Source organism: Seriola aureovittata, chromosome 12 (genome assembly GCF_021018895.1).
Source record: "Seriola aureovittata isolate HTS-2021-v1 ecotype China chromosome 12, ASM2101889v1, whole genome shotgun sequence".
Lineage (NCBI taxonomy): Eukaryota > Metazoa > Chordata > Actinopteri > Carangiformes > Carangidae > Seriola > Seriola aureovittata.
The window spans coordinates 19,782,050-19,797,362 of record NC_079375.1 but is presented as its reverse complement, the minus strand read 5'-3'; the positions used below and the strand labels follow the sequence as shown (position 1 = coordinate 19,797,362).

Genomic DNA, 15,313 nt, shown 5'->3' with positions numbered 1-15,313 from the left:
TAAATGCAATACATTTAGAACAAAATTGACAGACTGATAAAACAGATTTAAGTCTCCATCATCATGAAACCAATTTGCTTGGGAGGAAGTTTAGAAGATTTGCAGCAGTGAATGTTGTGTCTGACTTTTTTTTTCTAATTTTTTTTACCTTTTTCCCTGCTTTAATAAGTTGACTTAGGCAGCTTTGTAGTATAGCAGTCAGTGAGATGCTAATCACAACTTTGAACTGCATAATACATTCTTTCTTTGAGAGAAAACTGGAGACAGGTTTTGAAACATAATAGTAACCAACAAGTATACAATCCCTCTCATATGTAAATGGCGTGTGTATTGCACCAGGTAAAGCAAAAAGAGACTATGTACATTGAACATCCTCAAGAAACCTGATTGGACAGACAAACCTGTTTTTACCAACCATTGCTTTTTCAGTTGCTGTGAAAAGTTTTATGGCAGCATACTGAAAAATGGTCTCCACTTGAGTATCTCCAAATTAAAGTAATTAATTTGACCTTTCTCTCCAGTCTTCTTTCAGCCTCTAATTTTAAACACTGATCTGTATTACACTATAACAGCAAACATCATATATTTTATCTGTTGATGATGTATTTAATTTGGCGTCTCTCTTTTATGTTAAAAGTTGAATTAATCTCACTGTGACCAATTAACATGACCAGATTCTTTGTATACCATCTTCTTTTCTTCAAGTTCTAGCCATCCGTGTCTCTGTTACTGAACTTTACAATTCTGAGGTACTTGTACTTTACTTGAATAGGTCAATTATATGCTACTTTTCATTCCAATACATTTCAGAGGGAAATATTGTACTTTTTACTCCACTCCACTTATTTGCCAGCTAGTTACCAGTTCCTTAAAAGGTTATGGTTTTCATCCAAAACATGTGAACACATTTATGCACTGTTCAAACTATACCCAACATTACTAACTCCACCTCTATCACAGCATGGTGTACACAGTTTTTAGTTAATAAATAACATACTATAAACAGGTTATTTTGCATACTGTATAATTGTTTATTTCTGAACATTTAAGTATATTTTGATGATAACACATTTGTATTTCACACATATAACATTTTGAATGCAGTATTGCTACTTTTACTGTAGTAAAAGATCTGAATACCTCTTCTGTCATGTGCTCAGGTCTGGCATATACTATACTATATATCTTATGTGGCCTGGCTCAACTAATCTTCCATATTTCTGTATATTCTTGCATTATGCTTCCAAACAAATAACAGCAGTTTTGTTTCTTGCCTATTACAACAAACCATACGAGACATATTTTGCTCTTACTTGTTAATAAGCATTGCTGAATGTACAAAGACAACGTTTTTAAAAATGAGTGGTTTTGCCATTAAATACAAACAATGATAACAATGTTGTTTGAATTTCAAAAATGTTCATTCTCTTCTGTTCTGAAACCAAAGCAGAACAATGGAGTATATTTCAATTCTAATGCACAATGGTGTAGTAGTTGGAGAAGAGTTCCTCCCCTGCTTTAATGTCTCTGAGTGAAACAAGGACAACACACCGGAGAGGCCTCTGTGTGTCCTGGCTGTAGTTGACATTAGGGAGATACTGGTGGAGCTCGATAGGAAACTTGTCTGGCACGTCATATTCCTGGTAGCACACATTAGCTGGAAACTCGTTAGAGCAGTTGTTCACATACTGGCCCACAGCAAGTGGGTTTTGTGGAGTGGCTGTCAGCCAGCTGGTGTCACTCATCATGAAGGGCCCTATTCTGTCCCTGCCACTGCAGGACTTGAACACCATTTTGGAGATGCCTTTGTCATTTCCATCGACCAAGACACCATCAATACACCTGAATACAAAAGGGTTTCTAATGGACTGGAGAAGAATAGGCTCATAGGCTTGATAGACTGTGCCAGGGTACATGGCAACTGTAGCTCCTTTGGGTACAAATCCCTTGGTGACAAACACTCCACTTCCTGCAAAGGACAAAGTGCTAGGCTGCCGGTCAATGCAGAATCCGAGAGTCTGTAACATGGCATCATACCCAAACGCTGGATTTCCTTCATACTGCTCTTCTTCACTTGTTACCTGTCTGTGAAAGTGAGTTTGAGCCGCACGGAGATCCCAGTGATTAGCCCCATGACTCCTCAGCAGTACTCTGAAAAGCTTCAGCAGGCTCCGTGAAACCTCTACATCTGGGACTAGTTTGTCTTTCGAGCGCTCCGTCACCTTTCGCAGAGTTTTCTCGTTTTTAGACAGGTTCAGTACAACCCAAGGCACAAATCTGTGTCTGTATGATTTCCATTTCTTCTGAAATCTTTTTAGGGCAGTTCGGAACATTCAGCGCGACGTCTGACAGACTGGACACGGAGGAATCAGCTAATATAAAGGTTTTCTGCAGTCACTTCCGACAAGTTACTTCAAAATAAAAAGCGACACTTGTTAATATTTCCAAATTCGTTCGAAGGTTTTGCACTTTGATAATGTGTTACGATAAATGGGAATAATATGCTATGCAATTTGTAGAAAGGGGGATATTTAACCTTTAAGGAAATCATATCACCGTGAAGCGATTAATTATGTGCTTTTAATTTGAAGAGGTATCCTTCATCCGGAAAAAAATGTACGTGACTCGTGAAAACTTTACACGCGTTAGCCAGCTGGATGGGAGGAGAGGGAGTCGGGCGAAGACAAACATGGTAAGAAATGACTCTTTTTATCCTGGTGCCTTAATGCAAATGTAAACAGCTCTTACATACACAAGCTATCACTTTGATGTTGTTAATATAAATTTAAAAAGTGCGGCAATGACGCTATATTACCTCCATAAAAAGAAAACAAATGTAGCTCTCTTCGTTAGCATTAGCCAACTAGCTCACGGTGAGACTAGCCAGCTCGCCTAGTTAGCTAGCTAAGCTTGCTATCATTTAAAACAGCTGACAAACAAAATTACATACTCCGTAGCAGTGTAAGTTATGAATTATTGTCGACAGGATTTAAGACTAGATGGCTAGTCCAGTGTTATCACAATTGTAAAGATACCAGGCAGCTTACACACTGAAAGTCGGTCACTGCTGTCAGGTCGCTTGTTATTGCTAGTTCTCTTACTGCTATTTAGGTGTGTTTCACCATGGTTCAGTCCTTATGTAGCTAACAACTAGCCTGTCCTTTGTGGTTATTATGTGACATTTTGGATGGTATGAGTCCTGCAGTCATATGCAGGCTGTTGTTGATATAATCGTGTTAGACAACTGATAAATGTAGTTATTGTGTTAAAGAAAAAATGCGTTTCGTTGTGTTATTGTTGTTTTTCATAGTAATCTAATCGTGTATTATTGCAACAACAGTGTTGTTGCGTTTCATGTGATGTGTGCTTGTTTTTGTGCAGAACAAGCTGAAGTCCTCACAGAAGGATAAAGTTCGCCAGTTCATGATTTTCACACAATCCAATGAGAAGACTGCACTGACCTGTCTGTCACAGAATGACTGGAAACTAGATGTTGCCACGGACAAGTTTTTCCAAAATCCAGAGCTCTATGTTTCACATCTAAAGGGAGTCTTAGACAAGAAGAAGCTCGAGCAGCTGTACAACAGATACAGAGGTATGGGAAGCCTTTTTCATGTACAAGAATAAAGCACCACAACAAGGCTCAAGGCAATTTTTGGGTTGTTACAAATTTTCCATAGGGCTGAAAATTAATAATCACTCTTCCCACTCTTACTTCTAGATCCTCATGATGACAACAAGATCGGCATTGACGGGATCCAGCAGTTCTGTGATGACCTGGGTTTGGATCCAGCCAGTATAAGTGTCCTCCTCATAGCCTGGAAGTTCAGAGCAGCAACACAGTGCGAGTTCTCAAAACAGGAGTTCATGGATGGCATGGCTGAACAAGGGTGAGAATGTATTTTTCAGACTGTACAAACACGAGAGAACAGAACAAACTTTGTTCTCTCATGAAACTGCTCCTCTGGTTTCTGGGAAGTGAACTTAAGCATTATAAACTCACAGACCACAGGAAAACAGGCAACAATAATTTAAATGCTGACTTGATTTTAAGTAGAATTTCAATATAAAGTGTGTCTGCGGGTCATGAAAGGACTGCGGCACATTTATCTAAAATGCCCTTCAATTGTGTTACTAAAATCAGAAGATGCCACATGTATTAATGTAAATACTCAGGTTGTTTCGGAGAATGTTGACTAAATTGTGTTAATGTGGTAACCATGCAGTCTTTGTAAACAGTCACTTAAACTGTTTCCCATTTACATGTATATACTGTAGATCCATTCAAACATCTTAACACTGTAGTGCATACAGCTTATTTGAATGCTGAAATATTCTAGGAACAAATTAAGTTATCTCTTTGTCCAGTAAAAACTAAGTTTGCTTTATGTTTCCTCAGGTGTGACAGTATAGAGAAGTTAAAAGCTCAGCTGCCAAAGATGGAGCAAGAGTTAAAGGACCAAGGGAAATTTAAGGACTTTTACCAGTTTACATTTAATTTTGCAAAGAATCCCGGCCAGAAAGGTTTGGGTAAGTCTCATTATGTTCATCATACCTTCTTTTGTGTTTTTTTTATTTATTTTTTAATGTATATTAACCTCTTTGTGGTTTTCTCACAGATTTAGAAATGGCAATTGCATATTGGAATTTAGTACTGGCTGGAAGATTCAAGTTCTTGGACTTGTGGAACAAATTTTTAGTTGTAAGTTGATAATCACACTCAAGACTACTCTAAAAATGCAAATATTGTTCGGTTGCTTCAACTCTGCCCTACTCCTATTGCAGGAGCACCACAAAAGATCAATTCCTAAGGACACTTGGAACCTCTTACTAGACTTCAGCACAATGATCACAGATGACATGTCGAATTATGATGAGGAAGGTTTGTACAGTGCTTACAGTCGGCTGTATTGGGAAATTCTTTACATCTTTGACCCGCAGTTGTTCCCTCACATCCTTCAACAATGGTTTACACAATATTGAAATCATTGGAGTCAATTTATTCAACTAGTTTTGTTTTTATGTTCAATAGGAGCATGGCCTGTCCTTATTGATGACTTTGTGGAGTTTGCAAGGCCGCACATCGGGACCAAAAGCACGGCGGTTTAAGGGCTGCTCTCACTGAAGGAGCATCCATGTGAGTTTTCTACAAAATAGAGTGCAGTGAAAGGAGGACAAGGGGACCACACTGAGCTGAGAACTATGTTGCCTTTTCAACCCTCAGGACTGAAATATTTTACACAGCAGAGACTTTATATATGTGTGTGTGTATGTACATATATAAAAAGGCATCTCTCTTTGTTGGTCAGCTTGTTGTGGTTTGGAACTTTTATCTAAAGTATTGGGCTTTTTTGTGTGTGCTCAAGCCAACTACAGAGGAGCCACCATCTTTGCCCACGAGGTTTGGCTCAAAAGCAGGTAGATAGACACAACTTTGAATTGTAATGTAAATTGGAGGATTCGAGAGGAGATGTCAATCCTTAAATATTGAATTTTAACACTTGTGTGCATTCCTGATTTTGCTTTTGTTTTACAATACATTTGTGTGACAAGTCAGTATAAAACATTGATTGTAATTTTTTAAGCATAATGCTGTTTGTTTAAACACAAATGTATAAAGATAAAATAAATGTTTCAATTTGGTATCTTTAAAGTTGGCAAGCCTCTGTGTATTTCTGTATTAAAAATGAATAGATAAAGGTTAAGCATTGAGAAATTAGTCTCAGTAGCCATTGGATAATGAATACTGGAGGTTGTTATATTTTAGGAACCGTGTAGGTTCTTTCATAAAACTGAATAATGTTTTGTGTTAAATTAGGTCAAATGCTATCCAAAATAGAAGTTGTTTGTTCCTCTGACTGCAATACAAATACTCTTTTGTTGATGGTTTTGTAGAGGTCATGGTTTATGATAAGCAGGTAATTTGTCCTCAACTATTACATTTTTTTTCAATGTGGAGAAGATTGTGTAATTGAGTTTTTAAGATGAATGTTGACACAGGTCTTAAAAGAAAATTGAAGAAGTGGCCCACTTAATAAGAGACTACACAAATGTTATATCCATGAAAGGATAAACTAAGTCCAAGTGATCAATCTGAAATGCTGACAGTGAAATAATCAAGACCTATTTTTTATTTATTTTTTTTAAAGTCCCATAAACTTAAATGACTGGAAATTAGATGGTGCCACTGACAAGTCTTTCCAAAGTCCAGAGCTCTATGTTTCACATCTAAAGGGAGTCTTAGACAAGAAGAAATGTGGGTATGTCAAATAAGTTCTTTCTCACAAAAGAAAACATAAATGATTAGTTTTGCCTTCAGGGAGATCAATATATATAAATTGAGGTATTGGTAGTCACTTTTATGTTCATTTCAACATACACTCTTTAGACTGCATCTTTGTTTACTACATTTTGAGTTACCTTGAGTATTACACATGTTGTGTAGAATTTGTAACTTCCATGTTGGATATTTTTGGCGGTTTATTAACTTCCGTGAGATGTAGAAAAGCCCCCTGCAGTCCAACGGACAGGACTGGTTACGCACCGTGCGGCAGTGTTCTTAGTGGTCTCGCGCTGCCTCCTCGTGGCAACAACATTGAAGGGAACGTGTGGTTGCTAAGGGCGACTGACAACAGACAAACAGCGGCTTCAGCAGTTTCGCAGCAAACTGTAGAAACAGAAATCGACAGCAGTTATCACTCTGGATTATTCTTTTGTTACTTTGAAGAGGCTTCGTCAAACTCTGCAGGAAAATGTCGAATCTTCCTGATACGGTTTTATCTGAGATTGGCTGGGATGAGCACTTCGCCATTCCTGAACCCAATGTTGAAAACAAGGCTTTGATAGAGGAGGTGAGTATGGAAAATTACGGCTACCATTTGTGACAAAACTAATGAATAGTTTATCTTAGTAATGGTTGCCGAGTTAATTGATAGTGCTGCGAGTTAATCAACGTGGCCAAGCTAGTTTAGCTGGATGTTTGGCATTTGAGATCCAGACTCTAAGCTATCCCAAAATAACTTTAGGAATTTATGAATCGTCAAAAATGACTATGAGGTTATAAATAAAATACAGGTTTCATTGCTTTTAGTCAACTGGCTAATTTACTGTAACAAAATTAATATGTACTAGTTTAGCCACATGATAATTTTATTTTATGCTAAACACCTGGCCCATCCCAAATGGGATTCCTACACACAACAAAAGTTACAACAACATAACACCTGCTACAATATGACCAGATGGAGAAATTTCCTTCCTGACAGATATAAGCTTTTAAAATTTGTCTTTGGTTCCTGTATTACATTTTTATGTGCTGAATGTATACATATTTATTTTTTTGCTATTTTCTCAATTGTTTTCTACTGCACTAATGACATGTTTTGTGATGGCTTTTAACTTTTAATTTTTTAAAACGGTAAATCTGTACATGTACCAGTTCGAGACAAATGTTTGTTACTGCATACAGTGACTGACACCATTTTTAGCCAGCTCACAAGAACAAACATACTGCAGATGGTATGTCATGTATGCTATGACTGTAATCTGATGACTTCCTCAACTACAGATTCATAAAAAAGAATATGAGCTGGTGCAACTGGAAAACAAACTTGAGAGAAACAAGGATCAAAAGCAGTTAATGACTGAATTCGTCAAAAATGGCCAACAAGAGCTGGGAAATACTGAGGTAGGTATATCAGAATACGTTGTTTATTTATCATGTGTCAGACAGATGTGCATCTTTTCTGGTAATTAGGTTATAGTCAGAGTGTCAGGATATGTTGCAAATTTCTCATTTTGATTTTCCTGCACTTAGGCTCTGTTCAAGGCCAAGGAAAGAGAACATGAGTTGGAGAAACACCTCACAGCCGTTACAGAGAGGGAGACAGGTCGACTGGCACAGGAGACTACTAAGATGGAGAATGAGCTCCGATCTTTAGCAGAGAGGAGAAACATGCTAGAGGTCTATACCATTCACAGCATGACAACAGAAACAATTATACAGCATCTGTTGGGGCCAAATTGCTACTTTAAATGTGCTAACCTTTGTCCATATCCTCAGAACCACATCTTCAAGACCAAACAGAAGCTAGAGGAGTTTAGGAACCAGATGAACTGGGACCAGCAGACCATGGATGTCTTTTTGGAGGAGTCAGCCTGCAAAGACGAGGACACAATGGCCATCATTAAGTATGCCCAGCAAGATGAGCAGAGGATCAAGGTAAAGAGAAAACATGAAAAAAAAGTATCTATAAGCTCTACATTCTGTCTGCAGCAGCAGTTACAATAAAACTAAACTGCCCTTTACAACTCTGACTCTTCCTGAGCTAATAGCTTTGTAATCTCTTCATACAGTCACTCACTCTGGCTTTAGAGAAGAAGACACTGGAAGCCAATGAAAAGCGCAAAGCACTTGACAAGGAGTTGACTGAGACTATATCTGCACAGGTACGGCAAGAAAAAACTGCACATTGTCACTCTTTATGTGGCTATGACATTTCCATTTTTTTTTTCAGAGCCAAAGTCCAGCTTGCATTCATTGCAAGAAATCAAACGCATCACGATCATATGGTATTTTAGAGAAGGAAAGAAATTGCTTTGTTGTGAGACGGATGACAGGAACTGAAGTTTGAAATTGAAATTGAAATACACATCCCTCAGGATGTCTGCAAACAAATGTGACAATGTAACCCATTGCGTTCCTATACGTCAACTACCTTATTGTACTGAATTACATAAGTATAAATTCAGATCTATACGATATTGTCCTTGACTACTAGCCCTGTGGGGGTATAAGTATTACACAGTGTTTGAAAAAAAAATTCACTGCTTTTTTTTAACAGATTGCTTTGGATAAGACTACAGAGAATTTGCAGCAGGCCCACCTGGAGACACAGCAGCTCATCCACCAGTGGGAAAACACCATCAAACAGATGAAGCAACGTGACACTGAGATGCAGCAGTGTGCACTGGTAAAGTCTGTGACCTTGCTTTTCTGCTGATAAAAGACATGCTGACTCAAACCAGCACATATTAACTTCTGAACAACAAAAGCTGCCAGAATGTGAAAGCAAACTGAGCAGTGCACTTTAGTAACACTCTGTTTTTGTATTCCTATCCTGTTCCTTCATCCATCCAGCAACTTGCACAGGCCAACCAGAACATCAGGGAAAAGAATGCCACCATTATGGAGAGGAAGCACTTGCTGGATACCCAGAGGAATAACAACAGGGAAACTGAGAGGAAGATAAGCGTAGCCAACCGACAAGCTGTAAAACTGCGACAGGATTTGAAGGAGCAGGAAAATAACTGCATCAGGCTTCAGGATGAGGTCTGCTCGTCAAAGGACTTTGGCCATAGTCGAATGTGTACTCAAAGAATGTTACAGTTACATTACATTCACATGTTACATCTCATAAGTATTTTATCAATCCTAATCTATCATATTTTAAGAGTGAGTAAATTGATTCTCATGTGTCTTGCAGCTGGCTACTTGCAAGGGCACACTGGACAGAGCGACGTCCGACGTGGAGTCTGCGACGTCCAACATATCCAGAATGAAGAAAGACGTAGAGGATAACAAAAACAAGTGAGTGAAGTCTTACAACGTGTCTCTATCAATACATTTTCACTCCCGTGCTTTATACACATCCTCTGTCTGTATATGTGTTCGCTGTAGACTCAAAGAGGCCAAGGCGTACAATGCTGCGCTGGAGGAGAAGCTCAAAGTTGTAACTCAGACTGCCCTTAGTGAGGAGGAGAGAGCTGCCCAGATGGACCAGTTTCTTAAGGATGAGGAACAGGCTATCAAGGTGAGCAGTCTCACTATCCTGAACCATGAACTAATCATTTTCTATTTGCTTTTTCTTATAGCTTTTGGACACAATCCAAATATCAACTACTGTATGTCAGTGTTGATAAAATAAATATATATTATATAAAATCATATAAATGCAGCGGGATTTCTTTTGGTTGAAGACCCCCAACTGTAACATATGACAAGCCCGTTTTATATTGTGCTTAAAATGAGATAGCTTTGTGTTGAAATACTACTTTGTAACCCTGCGTTGGCCTGTGATTTGCTGAAGGAACTGGATATCCAGCTGCGTGACTCCAGATTGGAGCTGTTTCGTCGTAAGGAGCATTTGAAGGCTGCAAAGACAAAGGTGAAGGATTCTGTGTCCCACGTTTCGAGGAGCAAATCCATGATTACCAACCTGGACAACCAGCTCAGAAAACTGGGGGAGGACTTAATAAGACAGCAAATGACCATTAATGGGCAGGCAAGCTTACCAAAAAACACACACACACACACACACACACACACACACGACCATCTACAATCACACAACCCAGCTTTATCCAGTCTAGTGCTACCTCTGCAGTAGTCAAATTTCCCTCTCACTTTCTTGCACTATAGGAGTCCAAGATCATCTGCCTGGGTAGAAAACTGGCACGGTTAGAGGGTGACATTCACGGTGATGAAAGAAAAGTCCTAGACATGAAGATCACAGAGTTGACCAAAGCCCTAGAAGAGAAGAAGAAGACAGCGAACATGCTAACCAACACGCTCAAGGAGTCTGAGGTCAGTCTTACTGCTCGTTATCTCATCATTCTACAAAATGAGTAATATTACTCCTCACATGTGTCTCTGTCTCTCTGACAGGATGACATTCGCTTTTTGAGGAAAGAAATGGAAAAGTCAGAAGCTCAAAAGAGAGATCTGACCGAGAGGGTAGAGGAGCTCTTTCTTCTCCGTAGTACCAATGAAAAGGAGCTGAAGAGACTCAGACTCAGGAAACAGGTAAGTCACTGATGGATGTAGTCTTCCTATCTTAACTTAAGACTTAAGTCAGTATTGTTCTATATTAAAGACAATGTTAAATGAATTTACACAAAAAACATAGCAAATATTATGTAATGTAGCTAAAGGAAAGAAAGCACTATCTGTATGAAAATCAATCCCATGCACTATGATGTTGACCTCGTGTGTTCCTCATCAGGACAACATGGTTGAGCATAATATCATGAAGATAGAGCTCAAGCGTTGTAGAGATCTGGTATACAACAAGACGGACACTGTGCTGTCTTTGGAGAAGAGGAAGCTGGAACTGCAGAAAGCCATAAAAGACCGGGAGGATGAGATCAGGGTCTACAGAGAAATGCTCAGCCAGCAGCTCAAGATCAGCGAGCAGGAGAGACAGAGACTCAAGTAAAAACCCCAACTGTTACCTGAAATCCCATATATATATATATATATATATATATATTTCAACTTTGCTTTCAGTGGTGTTTTACGTCATCTGGTTTTGACAGAACAGTGTCACTTAATTTAGCGACTGATTCTGTTTCAGTACTGAACTGAATGAGAAACTGGCCAAGATCGACATGATGAAGAAACGTTTTGAAGTAGTGACACTTTCAATGGCAGCTCCGGAGGGGGAAGAGGAGAAGTCACAGGCTTACTATATCACAAAGGTGAGACCTACACACACACGCACACACACACACTGTGCTGAAGCTGACTGGAGATTGTAACAGCACTTTGAATGACTGCTGTCGTGTCCTTTTCACCAGGCTGCACAAGAGAAAGAGGAGCTCAAGCGGAAGGGAGACAATCTAGATGCTAAAATATGCAGGACAGAGCTGGAAAATATAGCTCTGGAAAACACCATCCAGTTGTTCAACAACAGCAACTCAGCTTTTCGCAAATCCCTCAACAAAGTAAATGAATCGAGTACGTATAAAACCAGCAACTCAGCAGCCACACTCTTAGGAGGGATCAATAGCAGGAAGTTATGTGATTTATGTCTTTTTTTGTCTTAGGCCCAGAATACCAGGAAAAACTGAAGTTAGAAGAGCGGCTCAGGGCGGCTGAAGAGACACTAAAGTACAAGAAAAGACAGATACAGGAGCTCCAACAGGACTTACAGGTTATTCATGTTTCTAGACAGTGTTGAACAGACCACGTAGAAAAAGCAATTAGCCTCCTGACTACTGAATACCTCAACTTATAACAGTTCATTTCCCATTACACAAAATATGTCTTTGTGTTGCATTCAGAATACATCTTCTACACATTTTAAACACCTTAAACTCCATTGTCAACCTATTTTTACATTAAATGTGTTGCCTTCTTCTCAATTATTACGATTTTTGTTCATAATAGTTAATGGTATAAAGTAAACAATCATCATTGTCATGTTAATCTCCATGACAAATCATACTCTTTGCTCTAGATTGGGTTGCACCAACTATTCATAAATCAATTTTTCCATTTGTAACTTGTGTTATTGAGTCGTGTTCCTGTTAGAGTATTAGGTAAAAGAAAACCCTCAGCACCGCTATCTGTCTGAGTCATCCAGTGAATGTGCACGAATCTCTGTATCTGTGTGCGCTTTGCTTTTGTGTGCTTACGTGAGTGTTTTTGTGTGTCGCTCTCCATTTGCAGGACATGAACAATACCTTGGAGAGTCTGCTGCAAGAAGAGCAGGTGGAGGAAGATAAGATGGAGCACAAACAATCACTCATGACTAAACTGAACAAAGAAATCTCTTCCCAGCAGGAGAAGATTGACAGGGCAAAAAAACAGGTTTGATGTCCACCTGCACCAGTTCGGCTAGCAATTCATAATGTCTTTCATTATTGCAACACTTAAATTGTTTGGAAATCAGGCTGATTTGTTTGATCTTGTTGGACACAACCCAGTGTAAGCTGTGCACATCATGCACTGGCATTGAACAGTAAAGGAGGAATGTGTGAGTCTATATATAGTGCAGGTGTCCCGTACTATATACAGTATAGTGGTTGCTGTAATCATATTTTCACTTTGTTTTGTCCTACTGTTTGCAGAGCTCTAAGCTGACCAAAGAGATCCGCTCAGCGAAAAACACAAAGACTGAGACTTTTGAAGAAAAGGACATTAAGCTGAGGGAGTTGAAAGAATTCAACAGGAGTATCGATAAGATGCTGAATGAGGCCATGGAGGACAGGCCTGATCTCAGATCAGTGCTGGAGAAATACTTCCTCCAGGTATCAAATAGTTGGCACGGCATTATTTTTATATTAAGCATTTATATTCAGCATTAAGTCATGATCAGCTGTGCTTTACTGTCAATAAAGGGATTTCAGTGCTTAAAGTGGCTTTAACTTGTTTTCTGCTGTTTCTCTCAGGCCAATCTGTCTCTTCCGTCTCCTTCTTCCACTCCGACCAGCCACCGCAGCTCCAAGACAAGCTCTTCCAGCAGCTCTGCCTCTCTCAGGTCAGACTTCCTCGATAAAACCTCTTCTCCAGGGAATCTTGTTGCAGAGAATTGATGAGGGTTTTGTTGTCAATTGACCAGCTGATTGTGTACTAAAGTCTCTTGTTAATAGGGGCTGAGAAAGACACTCCACACTGATTGTGAAGAAACTTTCTGAATGAGATATTCACTCTGTGTTACAGGTCTCCTGCCTCCTCAGCCAGCAGCAGCCCCAGGGCCTCTGCACTTCATTCCCCCGTACTGAAGACTGTGGAACTGGGCTTGGATCTGACTGTGGATCCTCTCACCACCTCCAGACGTTCCAGTTCTGCAAGCAGCAGCAGCAGCAGCAACAGCAGCAGGAAGTTAAAAAAACCATAGTTGCACGGAATAACTGTCGCATTATTCTGAAATGTTATTTAAGTTGTGAAGAGAGGTTGATAGTTGAGGATAGTTGTGTGATGTTATGCTGTATTTTCATGTGTTAAAAATCTTATTATTCTTAATTTCACTGTAGTTATATTTATTAATGTAAATGTCACGCATCCTGACTCCATTATCACAAAAAAAAAAAACTGGGTGTGCCCACAGAGTGTAGACAGACTGAACAGATTGAACTAGAAACATGATCCGTGTTCCTCTCTGACTCAAAGACATCTCAATAAAAAGTAGCTACAACTCTGCCTCAACTCATTTATGGTTATTTTAAGTTAAACTAAAACTATTTAATAGCAAAAGGTTTTGGAACTGCAGCAGCAAAATCCTTTTCAGTTCTTTTTCTATATTTCAAAAACATGTTTGGTTACTTAGCGGCTGGTAAACTTTGTATTTCACTGGTAAATAATAAAACAAATCACAACCTTAGAAAGAGTCTTATTCTGACAGGATTTTTTTTTTAACCTTGTTTTTCTGCTCGAGTTACTCCAGCCCATACATTTCTTTGAGGAGTTATCTTTTGTTTTTTTTATAGGCCACACCCTTTGAATAAAAGGTGTCATTTCCTTGTACAGAACAAAAGTAGCCAGGGGCTCTGTGGGAGCAGAAGGAACACGTTCCCATGACAGATTTCACACTCTTTAAAAATACGAAAAAAGAAAGCTTCAACATGCTGCTGCTGATCCTGTTTTCTGGTTTGGCCTTGTGTGCTGCACAGTCAAGTGAGTGCTCCGACCGCTGATTCTTTTTAATATGTTTACTGTGAGTAAATGTATTGAGCTTTTTCGTAACTTAAACTGCCTAGATTTCAAATGTGGTCTACTTTATTTTAATGTTTATCCAGCACCCTTTACCTCCTCTACTCCGGGGCTTTCACCAGTGACGACTACTCCCTTTCTACAATCAAGCCAGACAACAGTCCTTCCCACGTCTAATTCAATAAACAACAGTAGGTGCATTTTAAACTTGTGGAATATGATTCACCTAGAAGTCTGACATGATTGATGATTATGTATTTAAGCATCTTTTTATTTGTCCCACAGCTGTGGCAATCCTTCAGACAGCTGTTCAGTCCAGGTTTGAGCTAAATGGAAGGACAGTTACTCTGATCTTACAAGAGGTAACTCGCTAGTTTAATCTCCAATTCTGTCCATTATTTCTTTGATAAAAATTCTTAAAACCAATTCAGTATTCATTGTGCCTGCATGGTCTAACATCATAGTGTAATTATTAACTGCACGCTGAACCGGGGACCTGAATATAATGAGTTTAAAATGATTTGTGTTTCAGCTCCAAAACATTATCCAGAGGTCCGGACCAAATCTGAATTTCACTCTGAATATAAAGAACGTCACCAAAGTCTGAAACCTTCTCACGTCACCGTTTTCTGCGTTTGTTCACTTGTTTCACTGAACTTGGGGAAAAAAAAAAAATAAATAAAAAAAATTAGGCTTTTGAAAATCCTCTATGTGGATTAGGAGGATCATCAGTGGTGTTTTTTTATACATGCGTTTAATTTTACTTTTGGAAATACCCCTTAAAAATGTAACATTAAGTTGTTCAATGGCTTGGGAGAGAGTTTTTAACTACTCCAGGCCGACGGGAGACAACACTCACACAAACTTTCTCACCACGCA

At 39.0% G+C, this 15,313-nt stretch overlaps 3 protein-coding genes across 3 annotated transcripts; 2 read left to right on the top strand and 1 right to left on the bottom strand.

Moving 5' to 3' along the window:
- Nucleotides 1-1,007: 1,007 nt before the first annotated feature.
- Nucleotides 1,008-2,463, bottom strand: setd9 (SET domain containing 9). The gene has a single exon (XM_056391258.1). It carries the CDS (start codon nucleotides 2,331-2,333, stop codon nucleotides 1,473-1,475), a length of 861 nt encoding a protein of 286 aa, XP_056247233.1. The 5' UTR covers nucleotides 2,334-2,463; the 3' UTR covers nucleotides 1,008-1,472.
- Nucleotides 2,464-2,551: 88 nt separating this feature from the next.
- On the top strand, nucleotides 2,552-5,653 carry dcun1d1 (DCN1, defective in cullin neddylation 1, domain containing 1 (S. cerevisiae)). The gene is made up of 7 exons (XM_056391259.1): nucleotides 2,552-2,692; nucleotides 3,382-3,595; nucleotides 3,722-3,890; nucleotides 4,400-4,530; nucleotides 4,620-4,702; nucleotides 4,786-4,882; nucleotides 5,033-5,653. Exons 1-7 carry the CDS (start codon nucleotides 2,615-2,617, stop codon nucleotides 5,107-5,109), a joined length of 849 nt encoding a protein of 282 aa, XP_056247234.1. The 5' UTR covers nucleotides 2,552-2,614; the 3' UTR covers nucleotides 5,110-5,653.
- A 960-nt stretch (nucleotides 5,654-6,613) lies between these two features.
- Nucleotides 6,614-13,919, top strand: ccdc39 (coiled-coil domain containing 39). The gene is made up of 20 exons (XM_056390354.1): nucleotides 6,614-6,851; nucleotides 7,568-7,687; nucleotides 7,817-7,963; nucleotides 8,063-8,221; nucleotides 8,356-8,448; nucleotides 8,844-8,972; nucleotides 9,140-9,331; nucleotides 9,486-9,589; nucleotides 9,680-9,812; nucleotides 10,089-10,283; nucleotides 10,421-10,585; nucleotides 10,667-10,804; nucleotides 11,004-11,212; nucleotides 11,355-11,478; nucleotides 11,578-11,737; nucleotides 11,827-11,933; nucleotides 12,452-12,592; nucleotides 12,853-13,032; nucleotides 13,174-13,262; nucleotides 13,445-13,919. The coding sequence occupies exons 1-20, from the start codon at nucleotides 6,753-6,755 to the stop codon at nucleotides 13,620-13,622; spliced, it is 2,862 nt and encodes a 953-aa protein (XP_056246329.1). The 5' UTR covers nucleotides 6,614-6,752; the 3' UTR covers nucleotides 13,623-13,919.
- The last annotated feature ends 1,394 nt before the right edge of the window (nucleotides 13,920-15,313 follow it).